Here is a 27,451-nt window from a genome sequence, read left to right as displayed (position 1 = left end):
TTTAGGACTTATCAGTCAAACTGAGTTTTGACTAGCGTCTTCTCATCTAATTGCATTTGCTTAGCCTTGGTTTTGACTGTGTGTGATACAAAGAGGAGTTTGTGGCACATTCTGCTGCTGTCAACTGTCTAAAGATCGTTAGGAAATCATCCAGGGTTCTGGTCACTGGTGGAGAAGATCACAAGGTCAATCTTGGTCCAACGCCATCCTGGTCAGTTCTTTCTTCCCTTCTACTGCTTCTCTTGATGTAATGTAGTAGCGTGGTCTCTCTTTTACTGAGTGTCTATCTTATCTGTTTTGTGGCCATAGATTCAGTTACCTTTCATGCTTCTGAGGTCTTAGTTGCAGCAGGAGCTGCTAGCCAGAACAATCGGTCTCGCAAGAGAAAAGAACTTGACAAGAAGGTAAGACACAAATTATAATTTTGTATGTTGAAAGAAATTATATCTTACGTTTTTGGACATTTCTCATAAGTCATTGTTGATATGTATGAAGATAAAAGGATGTGGAGGGATGGCACGAAAGATATGTTTCTTAAGACTAAATGTTAAAGGTTGGAGTTTTTTCAAAGACATAGACAAAGAAGTTTATAAGGATTTGGCTGATGTTGAGGTGAACCCAAATACTTGCTTCTTTTTTGTTTTTTTTGTTTTTTTTTAATTTCTGGCACGGCCTTTGCTTCCTATTTCTTCATCGCTATACTGATTTCCTTCTTTCGCCTTTTCAGGTCAAGTTTGGCGAGCTAGAAGCTGAACTTTCTGAAACCAATGTTGTTAATGACAAGCTGCAGCGCTCTTACAATGAACTTGTGGAGTACAAGCTCCTTCTTGACAAGGTAATATGACAGAGAGGTTCATAACTAATTTGACAGTTTTGTAGTTACTTAAAATATACTATTATAAATGATCTTTGGTCAGCACAATTTTAATGAATGTACATGACTTTCCGTGAATTGTGTATTTAAACTGTTATCTTAAAGCGTCGGATATATATCTCATGCATTCATGGAGCTGACATTGTTAAGTAAGACAGAGCTAACCGTTGAAGTAGGTGTTAAGGGAAGCGTTGTCAGCAAAAAGGTTAACAATAAATATCATATTATACAAATTGGAAGTTAGTTTCTTTGATATTGAAACTAAGTCAGAAACTGTTTTTGGGTTCACAGGTACTCTCTATCGACCACCCAAAACACGGTTGCAACGTTGCAACTGGCACATACAAAGATCTTTTTGTCAGCAGGAGCCATTGATCCAACCAAAGTAAAAATGATCATTACTTAATTAAAGATTGAAGTACTCCATTCTGCATCCTAACCGAGTGTTTTTATTAGGGTTGTGAGATGTTTCTTACAGTATGCTTCAGCCATAGCTAAAGCATCTTTGATGTCCAAGTGTGTTGTTGTCGACATAAAGGAGCCTGACTCAGAAGCTTCTGCTGGTAACCTTTCTTAGTTCTTTTTTATTTGAATTTGCAGAATTACCGGTAGATCTGCAACCTTTTCCCTAATATCTCTGTTGGCCTGCATGCTATGGCTTTTAAGTTAGCAATGAGAACAGAGTAATGTTTGAGGAAGCAAAAGCCACTACCAAGTTATTTATTTCCTGATGTGGAACATATTTTATCATAACCAAATATATGTTTCTCTGATGAGCTGATCATATAAATTTGTTTGTGTAGTGTGAATCAAGAGCAAACAAATCTTTGAATATGAACTCTTTTTTTTTAGAACTGAGTATGAATATATCTTATTCTTTCTCTTTTTTGCAGCTTTTAGAGCACGTGATGGTGGACAAAAAGATTTACATGATTTTCAATGTGTAATGATCAACAGATTTTAGTGACACAGAAATTGGTGTTGCACAAAAAAGAAAGCAATTTATGATGCGGTAAGTATATTTGCGTTTACTTTTTTACAGCAATAGCTACTTTTACTTATGACTGATTTTCTAAAACCAGTTGATCAAATATGAACAAGTGTCTACGTTCTCACGAGTTCAATCCATCTTTGGTATGATTTGCAGGAAGATGAACCAAGGCCTGCTCTCAACCCCCATATCCAAGATATTCAACTCGTGCACTTAAAGATAGGAGATCACATGGTAGTCTTTCAAGCTATAGAAGGGTAGAGTGGCAGACAAAATTGCAAAGGAAGATCTCACTTTTTTTTAGAATAATTCCCCTATATTGTATTATGTTGCCAAGTTGGTTGAATATCTTAGTGGAGAGTGATAATGTGTAAACTATTGGGTTAATGAAAAGTATGAAGGTTGAGCCAAAAAAAGAAGAGATTAAGATATTAACATATTAAGGAAATATGGATTAGTGTTAGTTCTAATGATAGTTATGCCAAGTTGAAATAATATTTTTGTTGTAGCGCGCATATTCTTTGCATCTTTAAAAAAAGAAAAAATAAGCAAGTCGCACATATGACAAACTAACATCATTTAAATTTTTTGAAGAAAATATTCTTGCAAATTAAATACCTTAATTTATCTATCTCACAGATACAATATTGTGATGTTGAAAGATTATAGAAATTGGTGATATGCGTAAGAAATGAAACATTTAACAAAATAAATATTTGTTACAACATATTATAAATCGCATTTTCAAAAGTAACTTAGATTGATAACTGTAGAGAAAGCACACATACCAGAAAAGAGCAACAGTACACATATTAGTTTTCTATAAACTGACCAAGTTAAATATTATAATTTCATCATATAAAGTATGAACAACATAAACATTTCACACCAAAAGCTATATTTTATAAGCAAAAGGCAAAAACGTGTCATTAATTATCATCCAAACTTCTTTCCTTCCTTTTTTTTTCTAAGCAAAGAAAACGTAAACGTTGACAACATGAACAAAAAGCATATGCACGGATGTAAAGAACATTACCATCGATTATTTCTGGTTTGGGATTAGAAATTTGGTGGCTCATATAAATTAATAAATCTAACACACACACACACATATATATATGTGCACGTTATGTGATTAAAGGATTCGGACATTACTAATATTAATAAGGTTTACCAAATATAGTGTGAGTTCTTATATACTTTATAGTATATAGTGTAATCAGTCTAAGTATAGATATATATATATATATACAAATTACAAAGTAATTTAAATTTAACTAAAATATATGGAAACAACCCGGGCGTAGCCCGGGGAAGGCTCTAGTTCAAATAAAATTGTTATGATTCTTAGATATAATATACCTCAAGAGCATTAAAGTTAAAGGTTTGCTAGCGAGGAGCCACTTTGAAAGAGTGGAACTCTTGGAAGCCAGAGACTACTTTGGTAGCTATGATTATACTCCAAGCTATGCTTTGTCAATGGAGACAACTATGATCCTCCTTGGCTATTATTTACTAATGATTGCTTCTTTCAGCTTCCTCTTGCTCTTTGTTATAGACTTATAGTTATGCTTACTGATCAGATCTTCCTTCTTTGAAGGTAAGAAAAAAACTGAGAGATTGCTCTTCTTGATTTTTGTGTTCAGAAAACATTAAAATATAACAGAATTATAGATAGAGTATTCTCTTAACAGATGACGCAACACAAAATCTGTTGTTATGAGATAAGCAAGTAAATAAAACAAGGTGGAGGAGAGTCTCTTCACTTGTTAGCTTTGTTGGCATAAGGCTTCTTCTTGGTGATGTCTTTCTTAGGTTTCAACTTGTCTGATCTTCCTGACTTCTTTTTCTCCTTCTTGTCATTGTACATGTTTATCGCCTATATGACATTTAAATCAACAGCTTTAACACAAAAACTTCACATACAAAACATATCAGAGACAAAGAGACCAAAACCATAAGGAAAGAGCTGACAGGTTTTTCAGTTTTTACCTTTCCAACATTGAGGATCTCATGTGAGTGCTTTGATAATAACTTGCCAAGTACTTTATTAGTCTGTTCTTTTTCCTCGTCAACCCACCCATACCTCGGTACAACCGGTAAATACTGCAAAAATTAGAACAAATCATCAGACAAACTGACAAAAAGAGAAGGTAGAAGAAGAACAAGAAGTACCTTGTGGTGTTTGCCTTGCTTCTTAGGAGGTTTCTCTCCAGGCAACTTTTTATCGAATTTTCCACCACTAGCTGTTGAAGTAGCTGCTAAACCCGCCACATCTCCAAGCTCCTCTTTTCCAAGTTTCTTTGGCTGAGCTTTGGTGCCTGTTATAGGCAATGCACTTGCAGCAAGTTGGACATGGCTGCAAATGAACCATTTGGATTATCAGTTATAAAAACATTTGCAATACCAAGCGAACAAGTTGTTATATATACCTTGGTAAAGCACCAGCTTTTGCAGCTGACTTCAAATTCTGTAGACGGTTCTTTTGTTGCTTATCAACTCTCTTCTTTTTATCGTCCAGTCTCTTGGCAAAAGGGTCTTCTCCTGGTTCTGCACTTAGCCAAAAGAGAATGTAATGCAATTATATATCTTTCTCGTCACACTCAAAAGAGATTTAATGACCATAGTTGCATAAATGCTTAATTAAGAAAGGTTCTGGAGAAGCAAAAGATAAGAAAAGACTTACCATCTGATGCCTTTGCCTCAATAATGGGAATATCGTTATCGTCGTTAACACGGTCGTAACCATGACGACGCTTAAACTTATCAGTGGTCTCGTCGTATACAATCTTGTCCTTCTTGCGCTTCTGTATACCTAAGAAACAGCACCAAAAAAACAATTAGGAACAAACACATTATTATCATGAAACTATAAAACAATCAACCCATCAAGACTGAACAAAACCAAGCTTGAGATCCTCAAAACCAATTCTCTATCAGCTTTATTTACCTTTCTTAAGAGCAAACTCTTCCCACTTTGTAGGAGGCTTAGGCCTTGGAAGCTGGGAGAGAGAAAAGGAGAAGGTTAGCATGCTTATAGTACAATCAAAAAAATGAAGTGACGAGCAAAATGCAAAAAGGTTGTCTTCTCACAATATACATGTGTGATTCATTTTGGCAACTTACAAAACCAATACTAAGAAGAGGATCTTACATGTTTCTCTCTAGGGAGTTTGGTGGTAGGAGGAGGCAACTGGACAAGGGGACCATCAACACTTTCAGTAGAAGGAAAGTTGAAAAGAGTATCAGCTATCGCCTGAACAAGTTTTGTTCCCTCCGTAACGCATTCCTTCACAAGCTCCTCTCTAAAACAAATCAAAGAAACCAAACATCAACAAACAAACAAACAAAAAAAGAAACAGAATAAAAACTCTCAACAGAGACAAGTAATTCAGCATTGGTCCCTAATTACAGCAAGTCGCAAACTCTTAACAAAACACTGCGAAAGATGGACAAAACAAGTAGCTGGATAAATAAGACTACATATCTCAGTCTTATACTTCAGGGATTGATATAAAGACAAAACAGTGTTTATGTTCCTGTCGGAGACCAGCAGGAAAGAAACAAACTTCACAAGAAAAATGCGAACTTTACTTGTCTTTGTTCATCAATAGATAACATTACAACAAGTAAGCATATGAATCCACCTCAAATCAAATTAAAAATCAAGAAACTAGACAATCACATAAGGAGCCGCCGCCAAAGAGCTCAACACGAGCTACATAAGATAAAGACGAGAAAGGAGAGAGAGAGAAAAGACGAACCTTGAAGAAGGAGCAGAAGAGAAGCGGTGGTTTGGATTGAAAGCGAGAAGATTTCCGACATCGATCTGGTAGATTTGGTCCATCTCCGTGTCCATATGTCTTCCCAACGTCGCAGAGAGTAGAGGATGAAAGGACTTTTCTTTTATTTTTGTTAGGGTTTTGCGATGTTTTTTGAGTTAAACCTTCCTCTCTACCAATTTAAATAACGGGAAATTAACCGAACGGTTATGTATCAAACCGAAATAGCAAATCTTGACAACCAAATTATTTTTAGTAGATTCATATTGCATACAGAACTCAACCAAATCAAAAGAGAAAAAAAAACTATTACTTTAATTTGACATATAAAAGCTAAAAATTACTATTTGAGTTCATTTGATTTTGTTTGGTCAGATACAAATTACAATATAATTGGAATGAGTAAGGTTTTGGACTTCTGTTTTTTCTACTTAATTGGAAACATTAGGCTTAGAAATTAGTTTTGGCTTTTTTTTTCAGGAACGGTTTTTTTCCACCCCTATATTAATGTTTCTAAGAGGGTGGTTTATACTTAGAAAAATTTACAGTTAGACATACTTTATCTCTACCCTATATCACTCTAACATACTTTCTCCATGTCAAGTACTTTCTTATGTGCTATTATCTTATTTACCCTTGAAACTAGAAATCAATTAGTTACATTTTTCTTTTATTTATCTTTATCGTGAACCAACTACTCTTTTTCTCTTATCTCAATATCTAAAAATCAAGTAGTTATCTTTTTCTCTTCCAGTTTGACGATTTCTTCTTCATTCTCACCGCCAGAGAATAAAAATCATGGTGACTCCACGCTGTATTCTTCTACAAGGAAAGATCAGACAAATCTTAACTACGTTACCCTATTTTATAGATTGATCTAGACCCCTTTCCTTTTTTTTGTTATAGTGAAATAGCAAAAGCCGTCGTCTCCTCCGATTCGACGAAAACACAATCCGCCGTCAATTTTTCACCGGCATTAATTTCAACTGCCGTTAATTTCTCAAAAACTACAACGAATGGTATGACCTATCTTCTTTGATTATTCGTTGATAATCTCCTCAACCCATGATTAAAGCGTTAGTTGACACCTAAATCTTCTTATGTGTTGCAGAAACCTCCAACAGAAAGTCACCTCTTCACATTCTCCTATCCACGATTACCCCCAATCACGTCTCCCCCAACCACGCCTCGACCAGCCACTACTTTCCCAACCACATTTCACACAGCCACACTTCACCCACACGCTAGACGCCTACTCTTGTTTCAACCCCTTCACCCAACCACATGTTTTCTGTCCACACTACCATCAACCATACTTCATCCCACCACGATTCACCAGACCACCTTCCAACGCACCAAGCTCCACCAGCCAAAATAAGACCAATCCAGCCTTACCACACGTTTCATGAACAATGTTTTTCCACAACAAGGAAAGATATACACATTTATATCTTCTCTTTTTAGTAGATTTGTACTTGCTTTAACATTAGTCATCCGATTTGTTTTTACATCCTTTAATCTAACGGTCCAAAAAAAATCTCACTGTTGAATAAATCCACCAATTAATTGTAACAGAAAAAGACAAACTATTATTTACTTTTTGTGTAACCAGATTTTAAGTCTCGCTATAACTAGTTTGCGAGAAGGGCAATTACGGAAGAGAAAAAACAAAAGCAAGTCAAAAAATACACCTCAAGTGTAAAGTGTGTAAATATGTTAAAGGCCCAAGACAAAGTAACCTTTTATGTAACAAGCTCTTATACTTAATGCACCCAACTTCCCAAAGTTTAGAAATAGCACATGGGCACCATTGGAAAGTTTGGTTTAGTATGTGCGAGTTGATGACGACGATATCAAAGCGCAGCTTCTTTTATAAGTCTTGGAATCGGTTGAAACATTGAGAGACAAAGATCGACAAAATGACCTAAACCTTAAAGAGAATGTGAAGGTGTTTGAACATGAACCAACATACATGTTCTGTTTAAAAAAATAAAATAATAAATGTGGAATGAGACTTCATCAATCTCTGGAGTATAAAGGTATATGGCTTAACTTGAGGTTCTTGGTTATTTAATTATCGTTACGCTAGATATAGAGGATGAATCCACATGTAAGAAAGGTGAAACACTTGAAAGTTGAAACTATTTTTAAACAGAGAATCTCTTGATCACGAGTTTAAGGTATCTAACAAGTTAAATAACGAACGAACCGAGTCTCACATGCATTGATCTCTTTGTTAAAGATTAATCAGTATAAAGTTATTATCTAATATATAGAATCTTACTAAGAATAATTACTAGTGAAAATACTTGTTTCCATCTAGGAATTGATCGTAAGATATGTGACTGAATTTCATTCCCTATGTAGTTTATACCTTTTCCCAAATGTACAATGTTCAAATCATTGTGAAAGCTTTAAAACTTCATTGGTGTACCTGTAATTAGATGAAATGCTTATCGATACTATAGAATAATTGCATAAATTACTAAAACATAAAAATGTGACACACGATATATGTGTGCCTTGGTTGGTTTATAAAAATGTCACTAATCTAAATTGCAAACAGAATAAGGTTAGAGTTAAAAAAAAAAAAAAAAAAAAAAGGTTAGAGTTTTCGTAAAAGCAAAAAGAAGGTGAAAACTGACTTTTTCTTTTGAGAAATGAAAACTGAGTTTCTAGACATATCTTAATTATACGATAACATGATCGATGGTACAAGGAACCACAGCTAGCAAAGATCATCTCAGTCACACCCGTTTTCTCTTACGTATATCTTTGTTACGTGCCTTCTACACCGAGCAAGATCTCTCTTGATTCATTTTTAGTGCAGTAGCTATACATTATATATATATATATATATATCTATGTATTTTTCGTTTTTAACATTAAATTTCTACGTTTATAACGCTCCGTTTCAACATTATTCGTCGTGTGTGTTTTTTTTGCCCCCGATCCTGTCCATCACATGTTTCTTTGGAATTGACGTGTCTAGTATTCATATCATTATACTCCCAAGTCTCCAAGACCTATAATTAACTCTTCAAGAAAGCATATATAAATCACTTTGACCCAGTTTTTCAACGTTATATAATGTTTGACATAAAATAAAATCACATAAATGTTTCCACAAAAAAGAGTTTTCATATGAAACTAAATAAATCTTTATAACTTTGACTATATAAGTCTTCTACGGTTTCTTCTTGTAGCTGCATTTTTGCATTAAGAAATACATGTCTACCGTTTCTATGACTAATTTTAATCCACCAGTATTCTCGTTAATCGTTATTAAAAGCAAGTATAGTCAAATTTGTAGTCATTTATTGTACCATTGATTATAAACTGTACAGAACTGATAGGCTATATCATTCATAACATCTGTTCACATCCTGATCATTCCTCAATGGCTCAAACTGAAGACAATACATATACTATGATGATATTCGTAAAGTTCAGAACATCTCTAAACATCAATCGTTTTGCAAAATGTAATTATGCCGTCTTCATAGTTGTTATGGTACACGATCTGAAAAATGTACAAATGATATGGTACTTTACTTGTCAGTTGTCGCAAATGACTAATTCACATGTAGGAACGAGACAGATCGTGTATCGGCCGTCTGATTCGGATCGAACGGCCATAAATGCATCAGAAAGATGCTGAAATTTTTTGCCGACCGGCTTGAGATCCGGAAAGTGTTTAGAATGTATCCACGTGGTAGCATCAGAGAGGAGGGTGATGAATGTAGTTGAGGGTTACGTGTCCTGTTATGTTGGCGGCAAATCTAAGGTTTGGCCTACATGATAGTATAGATTAATTAAGTGTTTAGCTTTTTCTAACCCTAATCAAAATCAATTAGCTGAAATTGTTACTAAAAGAAAAAAAGAAAATAGTTTTTAAAATAGGTAATGATAACTACTAAGTTGGAATTTGTTTTACGAAATTGTTTTTAAAGAAAACAAAGTAAGGGGAAACGAGCGGCATGTGTGGCGTGGCACATGTGTCGTGTTATGTGAGGTAATGCAAATAGTAATGTCGAAGATAATGTAATAATAATTACAAAATGTCATTTAGTTGGTAAATTCCTCTTTAATTTTTTTGTTTGTTTTTAGATGATAAGATATGATGTATTTTTTTTATTAACACTACTAAACTAAGATCTTTTCTCGATTAAAAAGGTTAATTAAGACATTGTTATATCTTAGTCGAACAATTGAATGTACAAACATTATGAATTGGTAATGAATATACTTAGTTTGCCATGAAAAATATCATAAATTTTATGAATGACATTAAAAATCTTTTGTATTTAGATGGTGATTTACGTAAAGTTGTTCAAAAGAATTGATTTGATATGATGTGTAATATCAAATGTATTTGGTTGTACTGAAACCCCTTTTCAGAAGAGCCAAATGTATTTGGTGACATTTTCTAAAGATCATTGAGAAATTGTTTCTAATGTTAAAGCTTGGACAAAAAGAACTCTTATGGTAATGTTACCAGCTTTTCAAAATCAAACCATTCACATACTCACGCTACTGTCTTAAGAATTTGTTTCTCAGTGGATTAAGATTAATCTGTTCTCAATGGATTTAAAATTTGCTATCAAACATAGTTTCATATTCTTAGTCCATTGAGAACAAATTTTGAGAGCTATGCAAAGACGACAGAAAATATATTTGCTGTGATATTTTACAATGGATCGACCGTCATATGAGGCCACGAACAAAATACATCAAATTTCACTAAGGTATTCTAGCGAAACCTACACGAACAAGATTAAACAAAACAAATAAAATAGACAGGAGTGGGCAACAAAAAAAACCTAAATAGTTAAAATCTGATCTTTGTTTATTAGACTTTTTTTTACTATTTTAAATATATAAAACCAAATTTGAAAAATTTTGTGTAACAGTGTTACAAAAAAAAAGGTTTGTGTAACCAAACCAAACTAAATTTGAAAATGTTTTGTGTAAAACCAAACTAAATTGTATAAATTCGATATAAACATATTAAAAGCTGCACAACTAAATAAATCAGTATTATTTATTTATTTATGTAAATTACTAAATGTTCTGACAAAAATAAACTGAAACCAAGCTGTAGACCGATTTACCCGCCCTAGTTTTTTTTATAGAAACAAATATCAAATCAGATGCCAATATTTCCAAAAATGATTAGGGAAAGGCCCACATACATAAATACACACACAAACCATAATAAATATGCGTCTGTATAAATACCATACAAAGGTAACATAGAGATAGAATTAGAGAAAGCTTCGACGCCTCTCAGCTTCACCGAACATCACGGTGGCTAATACAAAAAAAAAAGGCATAACATGATCAACCACTAACCCCTCAAACACACATTTTACCAAAAAAAAATAATAAAAAAAAACCAACTCTTTTCTCCCTCCCTCTCTAAACATGTCAGCGGCCGGCGCTAGCCCATTGGCCGTTGCACCGATCACACGACGTCGTATCGGAGACTCCCTCGAAACCACGACAACCTCCGAACGAGCCTCCGTTTCCTCCGAGTATTGCAACATAGTCAACATCTCCTCCCTCTCTCCGGACTTAGACGACGTCGAGGGAACAAACGGCGCGTGTTCCTCACCTTCCTCGATGGGTTCCACGTCTAGCGGATCGCATTACCACCACGATCATCACTACCACCCGAAGATTCGTTACCTTATCCCACGTAAACTGAAATGGCCGTTTCTATGCGACGGTGGATGGACGGCTGTGATTGGTCAAGGATTGGGGAGAAACGTGGGACGTCGGATCTTGGGTCTCCTCATGGTTCTCGTCGTCGTTTCGCTCTTTGTCAGAGTTTCTGTTATGAGTGGGCGCGTTGCTGATCACGCGCACAGGAGAGATTTGAACGAGCTTGTTGTCGTTAGGGCGTTACATGAAGATTGGTCGATGGCTCAAAACGCAATGTCGGAGAACGTTGCTGTCGAGAAGCTTCCCGTGAGTTTTTTCTTTGCATTGAAAATTTTACTTTCCCGAGAAAAAACAATTGTTTTTGTGATCCATGAACACACCCAAATATTTTTGACCAATCAATGCGCTGTGATTAATTTTGATTGAAACAAAGTTTTGAGTTTTCCCCTAGAAAAGTGAATGGATCTTACTCTGTTTTTATCACGAGAAAATTAGAATATAACAAAGCCTTGAGTTTTACCCTGAAAACTAAATTGATTTTACTCTGTTACTTTTCCCGAGAAAATAAGAATGAAACAAAATTTTGAGTTTTCTGATAAAAAGAGAAATTTCAAAAATTTCCTCTGTTTTTGTTGATAAAAGTTAGAAATTTTAACATAAATTCGCGTTTTCTGTTTTGTTCTCTTTCGCTTTCTCGGGAAAATTATAATAGGAAAAAGTGGGGGCAGAGGTCGTAGGATACAATGGGAATGGTCTCAGTTGATTGCGTCAATGATAGAATTAAAATTAACAAATTCAAAATACGTTTTTGCATATTCTTCTGAGATTCGTTATAAGAATGAATTTGATGAGGAAATGGTCAAAATGGAATTTAGGCAGCCGTTGTTTGGTATGGATTACCACTTTTTCTTCATAGTTTCCGTTGACTTTCCTTCAAATTATTATTGAAACCGATGCAATTATCATTTTCTATTCATTCGGACAGGCATCTGAGCTTTTGTCTCTTTTTCGGTTGGAAAAAAGACTGTCTTTAATGTTTTTACTTGGTCGGGTTTTGCAGTTAAAAAAAAAAATCTTTTTGAGTTCCAAAGCAGTGCATTTATGATGAACTTTGACTACTAGGTTTAACATTGTTTCAGTTACATTTAAGTTGTACTGATTGATAGTGAACTAAATCTCTGTTTCTGTAACGTACGAAGCCAATGTCGTTATTCTGTTTTCACTAAATTTTCTCATGATTCGGCGTCGTTTTGTGCGTTTACAGATTCCGGAGATATGGCAGAAACCTGAATCCAGCAATTATCGCCAGTGTGCGTCACGTCCCAAGAGTAGTCATTCAAGTAAGCTCTTGATCTTTGCATTTTCATATTCTCCAAATAGCTTCAGTTTCTTATATTTTTTTTGTTGAAAATTTTGGCTTGTTCAGGGGCACGTAGGAAAACCAACGGTTACCTTCTAGTACACGCCAATGGCGGGTTGAATCAGATGAGAACTGGAGTGAGTTTCAATGTCCCAAGTGCTTCCTTACATAGATTGGTTTTTCTTCTTACCTCTGTTTTATTGTGAAAAAATGTAGATATGTGACATGGTTGCTGCAGCAAAGATTATGAATGCAACTCTTGTTCTTCCTCTCCTCGACCATGAATCTTTCTGGACTGACCCCAGGTTCTACACAACAAGAACACTTTCTCAAATGTAAGTAAGATTATGATTTTTGAACAAGTGTTTCTTTGTAATTTTACAGCACGTTCAAAGATATTTTTGACTGGCGACACTTCATGAACGTATTGAAAGATGACGTTGACATCATCGAGTACTTGCCTCCTCGCTATGCAGCCATGAAACCTCTCCTCAAGGCTCCTGTTTCTTGGTCCAAGGCTAGTTACTACAGAAGAGAGATGCTACCACTATTGAAAAAATATAAGGTGATTAAGTTCACACACACCGATTCGCGCCTAGCCAACAACGGTTTGCCACCATCAATCCAACGGCTGAGATGCCGTGCTAACTACCAAGCATTAGGTTACTCCAAGGAGATTGAAGATTTTGGAAACGTTTTGGTCAACCGGTTAAGAAACAATAGCGAACCCTTCATTGCTCTACACTTACGCTACGAGAAAGACATGCTTGCTTTCACAGGCTGCAGCCACAACCTCACAGCTGGAGAAGCTGAAGAGCTGAGGATCATGAGATACAATGTGAAACATTGGAAAGAGAAAGAGATTGACAGCAGAGAGAGAAGGATCCAAGGTGGCTGCCCTATGTCTCCACGAGAAGCAGCCATACTTTTAAAGGCAATGGGGTACCCATCTTCCACTACGGTGTACATAGTTGCTGGTGAAATCTATGGAGGTAATAGTATGGATGCTTTCAGAGAAGAGTACCCAAACGTGTTCTCCCATTCAACTTTAGCAACTGAAGAAGAGTTAGAGCCCTTTAAGCCATACCAAAACCGCTTAGCTGCGTTGGATTACATCGTGGCGTTAGAAAGCGATGTTTTCGTGTATACATATGATGGCAATATGGCTAAGGCTGTACAAGGACACAGGAGGTTCGAAGGGTTCAAGAAGACTATCAATCCAGACAGGTTTGCATCATCAATAACAAATTATTTTCTTCTCTTTCTCTAACTTCTTGCCAAGAGGACACCAACTACAAGGTTTTAGGGGCTTTAGAAAATTAGTAAGAAATTTAATTAAAAAAAATTGTTTAAATATTTGGAGCTATAAAATAATGTAAAAAATTGTTTCATTTGGTTATATCCAGGACCGGTTTTGCTTATTGCTGAGATGAGATGATCATTTTGTCTTTGTGAAAATGGCAGGTTAAATTTTGTTAGACTGATAGATCATTTAGACGAGGGTGTGATGTCTTGGGATGAGTTTTCTTCAGAGGTGAAGAGATTACATGGAGCCAGGATTGGAGCTCCTTATGCTAGACTTCCAGGTGAGTTCCCTCGGCTAGAGGAGAACTTTTATGCAAACCCGCAACCAGATTGCATCTGTAACAAGTCTCAGCCTGAGCAGCCTTGGAAGTCAAGTGTAAGAAGAGAGTCAGATAGATGGAAGGAGAGTTCAAGATAGAAGAACGAAGACAAGACATTGGTTCAACACTTTTGTAGGCCTTCTTGTACAATATAGGAAAAAGAAGAAGACTGGTTTCTTGGAAGATCCATACAAATTTGTAGGATCTAATTCACTATACATGAGCATCAATGATATACCATTTTTCATTTTCTTCTTGTGCTTCAAAGCAGCTGATTAGGAATCTCACTGGTTACTTACAAACCAATAGAGATATATGATTTGAACCTTGTCAAACAGAAGTATAATTTGTGTTAATCTTTCATTTTGTCCCATCATTTAAATCACTTTGTTGTTCTTATTAGTGACCTTTACAGTGGTGTATCGATTTATAAATGATACTAATTGTTTGTAGTTTTGTCTATAGCTGCTTTGTGTCAATAAAAAAAAAAAAAAAAACATAATATATCAGAGCCAGGTTTCGATCCTGGGACCTGTGGGTTATGGGCCCACCACGCTTCCGCTGCGCCACTCTGATTTGTTGATAGTCTTGTATTTGTTTCGTATAGAGATTGTTGGTTGAGCAGAGCATTGGGCCATGGGGGTCCTGACTCCAGACCGAACATCTTAAACATAACCGGCCCGGTTTAATCACAGGTTAATATTCCAATTTCAAATTAACTGTGAAAAAACATAAATTGCAGATTTGCTCCAGGCTTCGTCATCTTCAACGAGATCTCTCCAACACGTCAACCTCCAGTCGATTCACCTGTAAGTATCTCTTCTCCTCCATCTTCATATGATTCTCTCTCTGCGTCGAAGTTGTGGTGGTAAACCTCGATCTTTGCTCAATCAATCAAGCAGCTTGCTCTATTAGATTTAACGATTTGATAAACTCGCGTAGTGTAGATTAGAATATCGATAGTCTGATATGCTCTCTTCCTCACGTGGAATGACACAATCTCGGCTGCTGAGAATTAGGATCCAATCTGTTCAGAAAACTATGTCAAGTGTGTTCTTGCTTTAATGGAGATAAGTTTTATGTGATTCTCTTGTCTGAAGAGGTTGTTCATTATTTATGTGTTAAATTTAGAATCAAGATTTTTTTCTTTTTTTATGCTATTTCATGGATGAAATATGTGACCACTTGCATAGAATATTACCAGTGGATTCAACTCCATTGATAGATAATATGTTTCTCACTGAGAAATCATCATGGGTTCTGGACACTAATGGAAGAACTGTTGTTATTTACAAGTTGATGGATAAACCTCTTATCTGTTTAAGCTATTCTGTGGCCTGAAGAAGTTGTTTGCATTCAAATACTGGCAAAAAAAAACAGTGCCTTGTGTACCTTTCTAGTGCAGTAATGCATTAATGTGTTAACTTGGAACCAATATTTTCTCTTTTGCTATTTCCATGGATGAAATACTTTGACCACTTTTATAGAATATCACCAGTGGATTGGAGAAACCATTTCTGCATGATTCTTCTCTTTACTCATGATTTTGTTAATCGTTCCCAGTCCTCTGTTTCTCTATAATACTGTTGTTATTAACAAGTTGATTCATTTACCATTGATGGATAAAACTCTTATCGGTATAAGTTGATTCATTATCAATTTATTGATGGATAAAGCTATGAATATATGTTAAAACTCTTAACTCACGATTCTTGATCGTTCTTACAGAGAGACATCATGGGATTCTGGACACTAATGGAAGGGTTGCTGCTATTTGCAAACGCACTAGCTATCCTCAACGAAGACCGTTTCCTAGCTCCAAAAGGATGGACACTCGCGGAGCTACACCAAACCGGCAAAAGAAACTCTCTCAAAGGCCAAATCGTTGGTCTCATCCACGCTTGCCAGTACATGAGGCTCCCCCTCATGCTCTTTAACTTAATTGTCATCGTCGTTAAGCTTTTCTCCGGTTAAACACACACAAGTCAGAACAAGCACTTTGTTGTTTATGCCTCGATAAAAATTTAAATCAAAAGTTTGCGTTGTATACATTATTGTTCTTGTTATTTATTCAACTACAAACACAAAGTGGAACAGAACAACATGTTCTTGAGACCATAAGCTATGAACTTTGGGTTTGGTTCTTCACTCAACCGGGATCATGACTTCATTGGTCTTGAAAGGAGGCAACGTCCATGGCGGATTATACCTCGCAAGGACGTAATCTCCAGTGATCTTAAACCCGTCTCTCTCGAGATCACTCCTCAGCTTCTTCACCTTCTCGCTCACCACACTCTCCGCCGCAGTACCACTGAACGTTACCACGCCGTACTTTCTCCCTCCTTCCTCCTTAATCACCACTCTCTCATCCGTCGGACGCGGCGCATCCTCCGCCTTCTTGTACATCTCCGGCAACAGAAACTGCATCGTCACCGTCTTCTTCTCCCCTCCTCCTCCTTCCTTGGTCACAACCGGAGCAGTCATGGCGATCTTCTCTCCCTCCTTGGTGATCACCGGAGCAGTCATGGCGATCTTCTCCGGCTTCTGGTTCTCCGGTTTGCCGAACACGCCTATGTACTTGGCCAAGACCATAAAGCCGCCGTCTTTGTCGCCTTTGAAGTCAGAAGGGTCGTAAGTGACCTCCGCCGCGACGGCCGGAGGATATTCACGGATCTCATAACCGTCGCCGGATTTGACCACCGTGTGTTTAGGAGTCTCCACAGCGATTTTACCAAAAACCATTCCCATTATGTTAAGTCTTACTAAAAAAAGTATTCAGATAGGGTTACTATTTATCATTGTTGCTACATTTCTTGATGACCAAGATTTAGACAGAAGCAGTTTGACACGTTTCTGGTATGTGTGGTTCAGACAATCACTTCGTCGCTAATGTTTCTTGTGGAGCTTCTGCTTCCACGGCGAAGGCCCATGCAGGCTCGGTGATTTCAGAAAACGGCACGTATGTCTAGAAGATTTTGAAAAGCCAAAACGGCAAGCAGTTAGCAGCTTAGATGGGTTACTGTAGACCTGGCTAGTTTTACTCCAAAACCAACAATTAAACCGAACCAAAAACCAAAAATGGAACATAAACTGAACCAGATTACGTAAATATCCGATATCCGAACACCTCTTATTTCGTTTTATTTTATTTTTTTGTCAAACATTTTTTTTATCTTAAAAATTAAAACTAAACTTAACCGAAAATGTATGCAAATTTCTTAAATACAACTGCACATATCTCATCATGTCTTAACTTCACAATGTTTCTTCTTTTTTCAGCCAAGGGTTACAAACAGAAAAGTCCAAGTTGACTGATTTGAGTCAGCCTAACCACGTTTCTAGATAGTTTGTGAGCTTTACCAGTAATGTAGATCACAGTTTTTGAGAATGCAATCTTCACTCTTTTGGTTGGCTCTAACTAGTTTAACATGTAAAAGTGAATATAAATTGTTTTCTGTAAGCAGTTCCATGCCTCAGTTGTACAAAATGAAGTTTTCGCATACGACAGCCACCTTTAAAAAAAAGTAAAAAATAATAGAGCATATTTTTATTAGTTACTGCTTTAATTAAGGTTTTTTTATCAATTATATTATTTTAATCGATATAATAAAATATGTTTACATATATGGATTTAGATAAACTGGATATGGACTTAGATGAAGTGAATTATAGAAAGCTAATTGTTATGCTCTTATGGTTTACCTGATAACATTTTAACTGTTTTAGTAGTTAAATAACCAAACAAACTTTGTACTGAACCAAAGTTTCATCTTAATTTTATGATTGTGTTGCTAAAAAAACGATAAAAGAAAGAATAAAAAAGAAAAATAGTAAACTTATTATAATGAATATTTAGTTTGTTAGTTTTAAGTTACTTTTTCTATGTATTGATATTATTTAATATAGCATTCTTTTTTTTTTGAAAAACTGAGGTATTTCATCTTCAACAGCTTTTGTCAGTATGCTTTACCATCAAGCCAAGTACTTCTTTAGCTTGTCCTTATTTTTCATGGCTTTCAACATAAAGCAGGCGAACCCGTATATGTATTATGTCCTGTATTCAAAGATGTTATTGAGTATTGTATCTGTTATCAAAAGATTCATGTGGCGTATAATACAAGTAACCAAGCATAAACTAATCATCCGATCTTCTTTCATTGTCACTGATAATAGGTATTTGTATAGTAAAACATGATCAAATTCAATTTGCTTTCTGTAGAAATACTTCTAGTAAAACGAAAAGGCAAATTATCTTGGTGGTGACTCGTGAAGACATGTCAAAACTCAAAAGTAACAAGCACATAACCCCATAGTATTGTAGCTTGTCACTTCCTATAAGAGCATCATCCTCTAGCCAAGACATATCATCTTTATAGAACTCATCTACAGCATATTGGTCCCATAGGGTACCCACTTCGTCTCCAGTTCCTATAACATTTCCAAAAACATTTAGCCATAATTTAAGAAAACAATAAACCATGAACACTTGTAACATTCTTGCCATATAGATCGTACAAGCAAAGCCCACAAGCCATGAATTAGTATGATTATCCAGGACACACAACAGCAAAATGGGACTAAAAACCAATATACAAGACCAGCTGATCACATTCTAAATTTGATTAGTGGACAATGTGTTTGACGCGATTACCTAGTACTTGAAGCTTTATTCTCCACACTTATGTGATCAGTCTCAGACTCTCATTGTTGTTTACTTTGCAGCATCACAGATACATGTCTTCGTAAATAGACCCCACTTCTTTCTTAATTGACAATATATTCTTACATTATTTTATTGAAACTACAACTTGCTATGTTATTCCATGAGTTGTGAATACTGACTCTTCGCAATCTATATAGTTAGCCCATGAGTTCAATTCTTTATATATATAAAAACTACCATATCTTAACTTGGTTTTTTTTTTTTTTTTTTTTTTGAAACACTCCATATCTTAACTTGGTTATATATTTCTTTTAGAGAACTATTAAATCTTGTCCCACAACCTCTTAAACATCTAAAAGTAAAAAACGACGATCTAAAGCTAGCTCAATGAAGATCACGAAAGGTTGTTGTTGAAAAGATGCTTAAAACTGTAATGGACAAAATCATCGTCTCGGTTCTCAAAGTTAAAGACAGCTCTCATGTATCAAAATTGACATAAATAGAAAACAACATGATCCACAGGCCCGTTCCTGCTATAAGGCAACTAAAACATCTGCTTTAGGCCACAAAATATAAAGAACACATTAAGACCACATGTCACTGAGTATTAGTTAGGTCAAATGGTTTAGTACGTAGTTCAATTTGAGTTAGTATATCCTAGTTCGATCTTTCTTTTGTCCAACATAGTTTTAATTTTTACCATTCGATGACTATGTATTTTTTTGTATTGGTTTAGTGTTACTATTTATTGTTGGTATTTGTATAAGAGGCCACATTTTTTTTTGTGCTCTAGGCCACCCCAAATTATGGGACGGCACTGATGATCCACCACAAGATAATTACTAATTGGGGCAATCAACTAATGTTAGCGTAAATGGTCACTTAGAGAAATTCAGATTCACTTTAAAATAGGTTTTTGATGAACAAAATTTCGCGAAAAATCAAGGAAAAATCGAACCAAGTACATGATTACTAATGAACATTAATTTGATTAGTATCTTTTAGTTATTTCAATGTGTCCATCTGAATTGGGTCACCGACTGATTACCCACCAGCCAAATGTGTTTGCTGAACAAATGTTTATGCTTAACATCTTAGATACGTCCAGTTTCTGGACTTGTATAAACAGCTTTGCCAGCTTGAACGTGAAACTGTTGAGACTGAGCAACTATTTGTACCGTCCCTTTCGATTTCATTAACGAACAAACCGCAAAGAGTCAAAAAATAAAATAAAATAAAGTGGGCAGAATGCTTATGATCATTATGCACTCGTACGAGGGGATCCAAATTAACCTTCATATATGCATCCTAGTTTACAAAATGTACATATGAATAAACGAAATTTATGAATGATTAATCTCTTTGAAAACTATATATAAACTGGTCTAGTGGTTACTGAATTTGCTAACTAATCATATATGAGAATTAGACAAATATTCTCTCCTTAGCAAAACCTAATATGGATAACAAATCATCTGCTTTTGTTAGCTCCCAAATCAGATAATGAACTTATTTAAATATCTGTGAGAAGAAAATTACAAACATAAGATTCAAATGAAACAAGAATAGGTATGTCTTGTCCATTAGAACCAGACCCACCAATTTGATAAACTGTTGTTTTTCTTTTGTATCTTCCCTATCAAACTTCGTTTTTACTCTTTTTGTCTCTTTGTTTCTTTAATTCCTTTGGTGTTTCAACATTTTGACGTGGAAAATGAGATTCCTATTTCTTTTTAGTCTAATTTCTATATGACTTTATGAATAAATAGATATTCCTTGCTTGTTAGACATATCTTTCTACCTCATAGAAATAATATTTTAATCTGTTTTCTGGGGTCGTAACAGTAATAGTGTAATTGTTTTTCTAATTGTAACATTTTTAACTTTATTAAAAATCTTAGTGGTACATATGACATACAAAATGTTGTTGTGATAAATCTCCACTTGTGGAGGAAGTAGTTATTGCGGATGAGATTAAGTGCCTAAAACAAGAATAAAGAGAATCTGAGAGTGATATCACAAAATTGTCAAGTTTATAATACTCAAAATCATATATAATTATAAATTTGATTGATGCTTAAAATAAAACTAATATTATATAGTGTAGTTCGAGTTTGGAGAATAGTTCGGCTCAAAACCTATTTTAATCAAATATATATGACAAAATTGAAATATGCATCTGAAGTTGAGACTAATGTATATTGAAATTAATGACTTCCTTGGTTAATGACTCAATTAGACTCCTAATAAGGAAAGACAACCACTCCTACTTTTGAAACGATGACTCAAAACCGATAAGAGTACATAATACCCCACTGTAGATTTCACCATGGTACAAAGTACAATTCAATCTAATGGAGATCTGCCTGCCCGTGATTAAATCGGTCGGGGGCGGGGGAATGGGTCAAAGCATTTATCCAAAACTGGAAATTCCATAACGTAATGACATAAATACCCCTGCGTAATTTCTATTTATGCTTGTTTCTCAACAAGAATCGAGGACATCATCGGGTTTTCGATTCTTGATACAATTATGAAAAAATTACTCTGGAAGAGATAATCTGATCCCGCAATATGAGCCGTTGGATACGGTGTACATAGTTAGATCACGTCGCGTAAACGTTGTACCATCCAACGTACAGAATACTCAGGACAGAACAAACGTGTTCTCTGATTTCACTTTAACCTGTCACTATTCTTTTTAATAATAATTATTAAAAAAAACATAGTCTTGATCTTGATCCATAACAATATCTTCTTCCTTCATAAATACAGTTGTTCACTTTCACTCTCTTCTCAATCTTTTTTCTTCCTGCTCCATTACCATCACTCACTCCTCTCACATTTTCGTTACTCATTTTATCATAAATTAAAAAAAATATGTTCGCAGTTGTTACTTATTAGGTGGAAATAACCAAATCCACCAAAAAAACATTTACTTAAAAGCCTTTCGATTCAGTTACTGTGGCATTAGGGAAGAACATCTTCTAGTTTAGTAATGACAGAGGCAGATTTAGAGCAAGGAGCGGCGTACGGATATCACCGGCGAAGTGACGTCAGCATATATTATTCAGACGGAGAAGAAGAAGATGTGACGTCATGCTACTCTTACTTCTATTCGACTACGACGGGAGGAACGTACGAATACGAAGGAGGAGAGTCGAGGAAAGTGTCGTCGGTGATGAGCAGTAGTTCACTGGAGATGGATGATGGTGATGGTGAAGCGACGGTGCCGCCGGAGAAAGACTGTAGGATATGTCACTTAGGGGTGGTGGAAACGAGCGGTGGAGGTGCGATAGAGTTAGGATGTTCGTGTAAGGAAGATTTGGCTGTTGCTCATAGACAATGTGCCGAAACTTGGTTCAAAATCAAAGGCGACAAGTTAGTATACTACTTTTACCTTATTTATTTTGGTTAAGTGGTTTTACTTTTATTTATTGAGTTCTTAATTACTTTTTAAGAAAATTTATCCTGAATTTTCCAGTTAGAGTATTTTCTGTTAAAATGATCAATAGTCTTGTTAGGGCATCCATATTAGAAATTTTTAAAATGAGTCTCTTACTAAAAACAATGTTTAATTAGATAATTTCTCAAAAATTTGACAGATTCATGTCAAGTTTTTAAGCTTTGGTATGAGACTTTCAAGTTTTTGAGAAACTTTCTAATTAAATATTATTATTTTTTTGGTAAGGCTTTATGATGAAAGACCCTTGATATTGATGGTATTAGAATTTTTAGTTATTTTGTTAATATTTTCTTTTTACTCTTGATTTGTTTTTTTTTCTCAAATCAATTTAAGAAGTTTTGTTTCTTTAATTTTCTGTAACACTTTATCGGCTTTTCATTTAATGATTAATTTTACAATAGAAATAGAAAAGTTTCACATTCTAAGGATTATATATTACTTTAAGCACCAAAATAATTTGTTAAGCCATTTTTTCCTTTACTTATTATCTGATTTAAGCATGTATTGTTTTTTTTTCTGTGTAGATGGATCAGATATATGCACGTAACTTAAAAACCCAAAACCTTGTTAATTTATAGGAAGATTAACATATTATTTGTTGAACACAGAATATGCGAGATTTGCCAATCGGTAGCCCGAAACGTGGGCGGTGCGAACGAAATGGTAGTGGTTACGGTGGTGGACGAGAGAGAGTTAAGGAACGGTGGAGGCGGCGAGGAAACGGCGGCCTTAGGAGCGATAGAGAACAGATGGCAGCCACAGAGACTGGTGAATATAGTGTTAGCTTGTATGGTTTTTGGCTTTTTCATTTCATGGCTATTCCATTTTCATGATTCATCTTCTTCATGAATCACTTTATATGCTCTTTGCAGGAACATTTTATCAGTTGAGTTTTTGATTCTTTTTATATATAAACAAAAAACCATTTATGTTAACGACCACATGCATAATAGTCTCAGAGATTAAGACAGTTTCTTGTAACAAAATTGACATAAAAGAAAACTTAACGTGATCCGACAAAGATACAAAAGATGATTACTTGGTAAACAAGGAACTGGAGAATATACATCTCTATCTATGAATGTTTGTTCTTCTTTTCTGGAACAATGACCATAAACAAAAATTTACCCTCACTTACACACCAACAAAGGTCGTCTTCATGACTTCCATTGATTAGCTGTTTTCATATATTAGATCTTGTCAGAAGTCTGGTGCTGAGTTTCAGGCGCCATTCAAAGAGTTATCAAAGTGAACTCCGTTGCTATCTATCTTCCCGTTCACTTGCGCTCTCGGTCTCTAAAAAGAACCAAGGAAAGAAACATTATGTGATTGGTTCATAGATTGAGAAGGAGAACAAAAAGAAGCTTACCCAGTCAGCAGGATCAATACCGTTCCCATTCAACAACAGCTTGTGGTTCTCTTCTTTCGTTCTGTCTTTCGACACTACAGGGAGCAACACCGTAGTCCGGTCTGGTAGTTCTGAAGTCAAAGAAACATGAAGATAATGAGAAACCGAGTCTCTGCCAAAAACAAGACAGCAAGAGTTTCATGTCTGAGATCAAACCTGGTAACTTCTTGTCTAGGCAGAAGACCACCAAGTTCACAGTATACCTAAACGGATAAAGAATAAAAAACAAACAAGTCAGCATATCTTTGTATTCCATTAGAAATGTTGTGTGATGGTAAACTCATACCACGCAACGACAACATCGACAGTGTAATGTTTACGGGAGGCAATGATCAAGAGGCTCTGCACGAAAGCAGTGAGCCACCCAAACAGCTTTATGAACCTGAGACAAAACAGTGATCCAGAGAATGTCATTTTTCAAAAGTAGGTACTATTATTGCTTAAGGAGAGTTTGATGAAGTGTTTTTATTTAACCTTTTAGTGCCGTACTTGTGGTAAGTGAGGACAAAGACCAGCGTGAATATCATATGCGATGAGAATATCAAGTCTCCACATCCGTACATCACCCCATGAGCTGATGAGATCACATGAGAACATAAGCAAAACAAAGACAATGTATGTGTGTGGGGAAAGAAAAAAATTATGTAGATAGACTCACGGTTAATCTCGAGAATCTCAAGAGGGCTTTTGGGCCATGGCAACCTGGCCACTTTAGAGCCCTGTAGCAAAAAAAAAGTGACAGCACATAATAAGCTTAATTGATTAGACACACATGAGACCTTGTGTATTCACATCTCAGTTGCTTTACCTCGCGGCAGTGATAGTTTGGGCCAGGAAGCTGAGTCGAATAGAAAGTTATAACACGGAGAAACTGGCAGGCCTGGAAACAGAAACATCAACAAACTTTAAAACTAACAAGACAGAGAAAAGCAACTGGGCATGCAGGGGAACTTACAACTAAGAATGCTAGAACTCTACACCATATCAAGACGGTGTATATCTTTTTGCTTTTCAAGATGAATGGATGGAAAGTCCACTGCAACAAAAAGGGTCAAAGAGTTTCAATATCAAAATGTAATGACTACTCGAATAAAACTCAAGACTCTCACCAGGAAGAAAGAAAGAAATACACTAGTGAAGACGGTTTCACTAATGTAGCTTCTCTCTTGACCAAGCTCCTACACAAAATGGGAAACAAAAGCAAATAAGACATATCTATTCAGATCCGATTGGATTTGAGTGGGATGTGTGAGACCAAACCGGAAGAAGAAAGAAGCCAAGGTCCTGGAGAGTGGGTCCAGGGCGATGAATATAATGTACTCCTTTAGCAGCTAAACCATGAATGTACTGCAAACATAACAGAAGATGCCAATTCATTAAGTGTTAAAAGTGTAAAGTCACAAGCTTTCTCTCAAATAAGCTCTTAGAATATAAATATGTGAACCTGACAGATAAGACCAGCGAGAAGGTACTTCCAGTTCTCAGCGAGAAGAACTAACTCTGTTGATATCTCAGAGCAAAATCTCCTCCATAGCTATTGAAAAAGAAGGAATCAGACACAAAATTGAAGAACCCAGAAGCTGAATTAGGAGACCAACCTTGGAAGATTCGCGACGAATGTAAAGCGTCATCTTACTCTTCTTGTTTTGGTGTGAGAATCAGTTCCATTGTACTTCAGAGCTCAGCAAATTGGGTTAACATCGTACCTCAGAACCAAACACTCAACTCAAAATTTAATCTTTTTTGTTTTGTTTTTGTAAAATTCTTAAGTCTTGGAGCTTCTCGCCGGAGAAAGGTCGGGTTTTTAGCCGGACCCGGATTCGTGGGTCAACGATCAAAGATCTGAGAAGGAGAGAGAGATGCAACGAAATAGAAAAGTAACAGAGAGAGAGAGAGAGATCGAAGAAGAAAGTGTAAAGAAGATCAAAAGTTTGTCAATTGTCAAGTAGAAGAAAGAAGAATCAAGCTCTAGATTTAAAAAGGCGAGTTCAACACGCTGAAACGGTTGAATTATATTTAAATTTAAAACGAAAACAACAATAATATTCAAAATGTCCAGAGAAATTAGAGATTGTTGAAGACTTGAAGCTAACTCTTAGCAGTTTCCAATTTATTCCCTCCCTTTTTTAATATAAGTCGTTTTACATCTATGCACATAAATTAAAAAAATCATTAATTTTTTATATTTTCTAAACAAAAACATTATTAATTATATACTTAACTACAATTCAACTAATAGAAAAATAGAAGATATATTATCATTGGTCAAACAACATTAATTATTAATAAATGTTACATAGAAAACCGAAAACGACATATAATTTGGAACAAAAAAGTTTCTCTAAAACAACTTATATTAAAAAAACAGAAGGAGTATGTATCTATTTATAAGTTTATCAGGTTGATTGCTAGACAGAAATGGAAATGATGGTATATTATTGTTAAAATATTTAACTCTGATTTATTTTTCATGTTGGCTATAAAATATACTTCCTGCGTATCAGTTTAACTAGTGTTTAAAGATTTTGATTTTGTTTCAAAATAAGTGATATTCTCATAATTCTATGTAAAAATTGATGTAATTTGAAATTTTTAACCAATTATGAAATATTGTATCTTTTTTTATTGGTTGAATTAATTTTATTTAATATTATTTTATGTAACCAAAGCTAATTACATAAAAGTTTGTATTTTCTTAATATTTGTGCAAAAACTTTAAACACTTTTTAAAATAATACAGAGGGAGTAACTAATATGTAAGCAAATGAAAAATACTCATGTAAGAAAAATCATAAAAGTCAATCCATCAATCTTCCCATTAAATTTTGGTGTTCCAAATATCATAACTTGTTTTTAGGATTCGTTAAACCCAACTCGTAACATTTTGGGGTTGCCATTATTATTCGTTAGTCTTCACCCTCGTCTTGCAATTCTAGAAAGTAAAAACATCTAGCAATGATCAATGACTGATACTGTATTTCTTATCATAGCCTTTTGATGTGTTTTTTTCATGCATGCGTGAGGCTATTTTCAACAAGTTAGTACTCAAAACCGTTTTTATTAAGAATGGGAAGCAACATCTAGCTATAGATTTCTCAAAGAAAAAACATCTAGCTATAGATGATTCCATCAGGAAATTAGTTATATATCCAGTATGAATGTATATGATTAAAGCTATATTGGCCAATAGAGTGTCCTTGAAAGAAAACAAAGTCTATCGCTGAATATTGAAAATTTTATAAAACTAAAGAGTAGTCAATGGTCACGAGAATACGAGATGAAGAATCCACCAACCATTATTGACGCTTTAATTTAAAATTTCGAAGGTGCTGTCGGTTCACTAGAGCTAGGAGTAGCCAATTGCAACTTAATAGTATAAAAGTTTCATTAACAAATACTACTACCAGGGGCGGACCGAGAACTTTACATAATATGTGGCACACAGTGTAATTTATATATAAGTTAAGGATGTGTTAATAAATTTAAATTAGTTACTAAAGAAAAAAATAAAAATGAGTGTGGGGCCTGTGCCACACCCCCTTCTCACCTGGGTCCGCCCCTGACTACTACTACTACTACAAAAGAAAAACTTATTACAAGGCTTAAATATTACTT

The 27,451-nt window shown here is 35.3% G+C and overlaps 6 protein-coding genes and 1 non-coding gene across 12 annotated transcripts; 3 read left to right on the top strand and 4 right to left on the bottom strand.

Annotated features, from left to right (window-relative positions):
- Positions 1–3,466: 3,466 nt before the first annotated feature.
- Positions 3,467–5,878, bottom strand: LOC103857753 (ribosome biogenesis regulatory protein homolog). Its single transcript, XM_009134977.3, has 8 exons — positions 5,630–5,878; positions 5,020–5,170; positions 4,816–4,867; positions 4,552–4,680; positions 4,298–4,415; positions 4,041–4,224; positions 3,858–3,971; positions 3,467–3,744 (listed from the first exon to the last, which is right to left on the bottom strand). Exons 1-8 carry the CDS (start codon positions 5,722–5,724, stop codon positions 3,628–3,630), a joined length of 960 nt encoding a protein of 319 aa, XP_009133225.1. The 5' UTR covers positions 5,725–5,878; the 3' UTR covers positions 3,467–3,627.
- A 238-nt stretch (positions 5,879–6,116) lies between these two features.
- LOC103857752 (O-fucosyltransferase 19) lies at positions 6,117–14,550 on the top strand. Of its 2 annotated transcripts, XM_033288800.1 has the most exons (7): positions 6,117–8,219; positions 8,252–11,620; positions 12,579–12,654; positions 12,741–12,811; positions 12,891–12,979; positions 13,059–13,901; positions 14,139–14,550. In XM_033288800.1, exons 2-7 carry the CDS (start codon positions 11,075–11,077, stop codon positions 14,395–14,397), a joined length of 1,884 nt encoding a protein of 627 aa, XP_033144691.1. In that variant the 5' UTR covers positions 6,117–8,219; positions 8,252–11,074; the 3' UTR covers positions 14,398–14,550. The 2 variants fall into 2 exon arrangements, with proteins under 2 accessions (XP_033144691.1, XP_009133223.1); XM_009134975.3 differs by having other exon boundaries at positions 6,117–11,620.
- Positions 14,551–14,803: 253 nt separating this feature from the next.
- Positions 14,804–14,875, bottom strand: TRNAM-CAU. The gene has a single exon. It is a non-coding gene; the product is annotated as a tRNA-Met (tRNA).
- A 26-nt stretch (positions 14,876–14,901) lies between these two features.
- Positions 14,902–16,353, top strand: LOC103857750 (immediate early response 3-interacting protein 1). Of its 2 annotated transcripts, none has more exons than XM_009134973.3 (2): positions 14,902–15,108; positions 16,028–16,353. In XM_009134973.3, exon 2 carries the CDS (start codon positions 16,037–16,039, stop codon positions 16,271–16,273), a length of 237 nt encoding a protein of 78 aa, XP_009133221.1. In that variant the 5' UTR covers positions 14,902–15,108; positions 16,028–16,036; the 3' UTR covers positions 16,274–16,353. The 2 variants fall into 2 exon arrangements, with proteins under 2 accessions (XP_009133221.1, XP_033144693.1); XM_033288802.1 differs by having other exon boundaries at positions 15,093–15,167.
- Positions 16,320–17,151, bottom strand: LOC103857751. The gene has a single exon (XM_009134974.3). It carries the CDS (start codon positions 17,045–17,047, stop codon positions 16,445–16,447), a length of 603 nt encoding a protein of 200 aa, XP_009133222.1. The 5' UTR covers positions 17,048–17,151; the 3' UTR covers positions 16,320–16,444.
- Positions 17,152–17,380: 229 nt separating this feature from the next.
- On the top strand, positions 17,381–23,363 carry LOC103857748. Its single transcript, XM_009134971.3, has 2 exons — positions 17,381–22,343; positions 23,037–23,363. The coding sequence occupies exons 1-2, from the start codon at positions 21,961–21,963 to the stop codon at positions 23,275–23,277; spliced, it is 624 nt and encodes a 207-aa protein (XP_009133219.1). The 5' UTR covers positions 17,381–21,960; the 3' UTR covers positions 23,278–23,363.
- Positions 23,364–23,399: 36 nt separating this feature from the next.
- LOC103857746 (phosphatidylinositol:ceramide inositolphosphotransferase 2) lies at positions 23,400–25,907 on the bottom strand. 4 transcript variants are annotated; one of them, XR_004456804.1, is made up of 13 exons: positions 25,435–25,907; positions 25,281–25,370; positions 25,097–25,183; positions 24,946–25,014; positions 24,792–24,872; positions 24,645–24,716; positions 24,495–24,555; positions 24,311–24,410; positions 24,123–24,218; positions 23,993–24,039; positions 23,818–23,907; positions 23,614–23,724; positions 23,400–23,581 (listed from the first exon to the last, which is right to left on the bottom strand). XR_004456804.1 is itself a non-coding variant. In XM_033288801.1 (13 exons), the coding sequence occupies exons 1-12, from the start codon at positions 25,465–25,467 to the stop codon at positions 23,650–23,652; spliced, it is 921 nt and encodes a 306-aa protein (XP_033144692.1). In that variant the 5' UTR covers positions 25,468–25,904; the 3' UTR covers positions 23,400–23,581; positions 23,614–23,649. The 4 variants fall into 4 exon arrangements, 3 of the variants coding, with proteins under 3 accessions (XP_033144692.1, XP_009133217.2, XP_009133218.2); XM_033288801.1 differs by having other exon boundaries at positions 23,798–23,907; positions 25,435–25,904; XM_009134969.3 differs by having other exon boundaries at positions 23,400–23,724; positions 23,798–23,907; positions 25,435–25,903.
- Positions 25,908–27,451: the final 1,544 nt, after the last annotated feature.

The sequence above is a fragment of the Brassica rapa genome, chromosome A03 (assembly GCF_000309985.2).
Source record: "Brassica rapa cultivar Chiifu-401-42 chromosome A03, CAAS_Brap_v3.01, whole genome shotgun sequence".
NCBI lineage: Eukaryota > Viridiplantae > Streptophyta > Magnoliopsida > Brassicales > Brassicaceae > Brassica > Brassica rapa.
This window is presented reverse-complemented; position numbering and strand designations above follow the sequence as displayed.

Bases quoted from the DNA above. Each gene is read 5' to 3' on its own strand.
- LOC103857753 (XM_009134977.3), bottom strand. From the start codon at position 5,724: ATGGACACGGAGATGGACCAAATCTACCAGATCGATGTCGGAAATCTT. The intron at 3,972-4,040 runs GTACTTCTTGTT...TAATTTTTGCAG, and splicing joins AGCAAGGCAAACACCACAAG to TATTTACCGGTTGTACCGAG. The intron at 3,745-3,857 runs GTAAAAACTGAA...AATGTCATATAG, and splicing joins AGATCCTCAATGTTGGAAAG to GCGATAAACATGTACAATGA.
- LOC103857752 (XM_033288800.1), top strand. From the start codon at position 11,075: ATGTCAGCGGCCGGCGCTAGCCCATTGGCCGTTGCACCGATCACACGA. The intron at 12,812-12,890 runs GTGAGTTTCAAT...GAAAAAATGTAG, and splicing joins TGAATCAGATGAGAACTGGA to ATATGTGACATGGTTGCTGC. The intron at 13,902-14,138 runs GTTTGCATCATC...TGAAAATGGCAG, and splicing joins AAGACTATCAATCCAGACAG to GTTAAATTTTGTTAGACTGA.
- LOC103857750 (XM_009134973.3), top strand. From the start codon at position 16,037: ATGGGATTCTGGACACTAATGGAAGGGTTGCTGCTATTTGCAAACGCA.
- LOC103857751 (XM_009134974.3), bottom strand. From the start codon at position 17,047: ATGGGAATGGTTTTTGGTAAAATCGCTGTGGAGACTCCTAAACACACG.
- LOC103857748 (XM_009134971.3), top strand. From the start codon at position 21,961: ATGACAGAGGCAGATTTAGAGCAAGGAGCGGCGTACGGATATCACCGG. The intron at 22,344-23,036 runs GTTAGTATACTA...TGTTGAACACAG, and splicing joins TTCAAAATCAAAGGCGACAA to AATATGCGAGATTTGCCAAT.
- LOC103857746 (XM_033288801.1), bottom strand. From the start codon at position 25,467: ATGACGCTTTACATTCGTCGCGAATCTTCCAAG. The intron at 25,015-25,096 runs GTTTGGTCTCAC...CATTTTGTGTAG, and splicing joins TTGGCTTCTTTCTTCTTCCG to GAGCTTGGTCAAGAGAGAAG. The intron at 24,717-24,791 runs GTAAGTTCCCCT...TTCTGTTTCCAG, and splicing joins GAGTTCTAGCATTCTTAGTT to GCCTGCCAGTTTCTCCGTGT.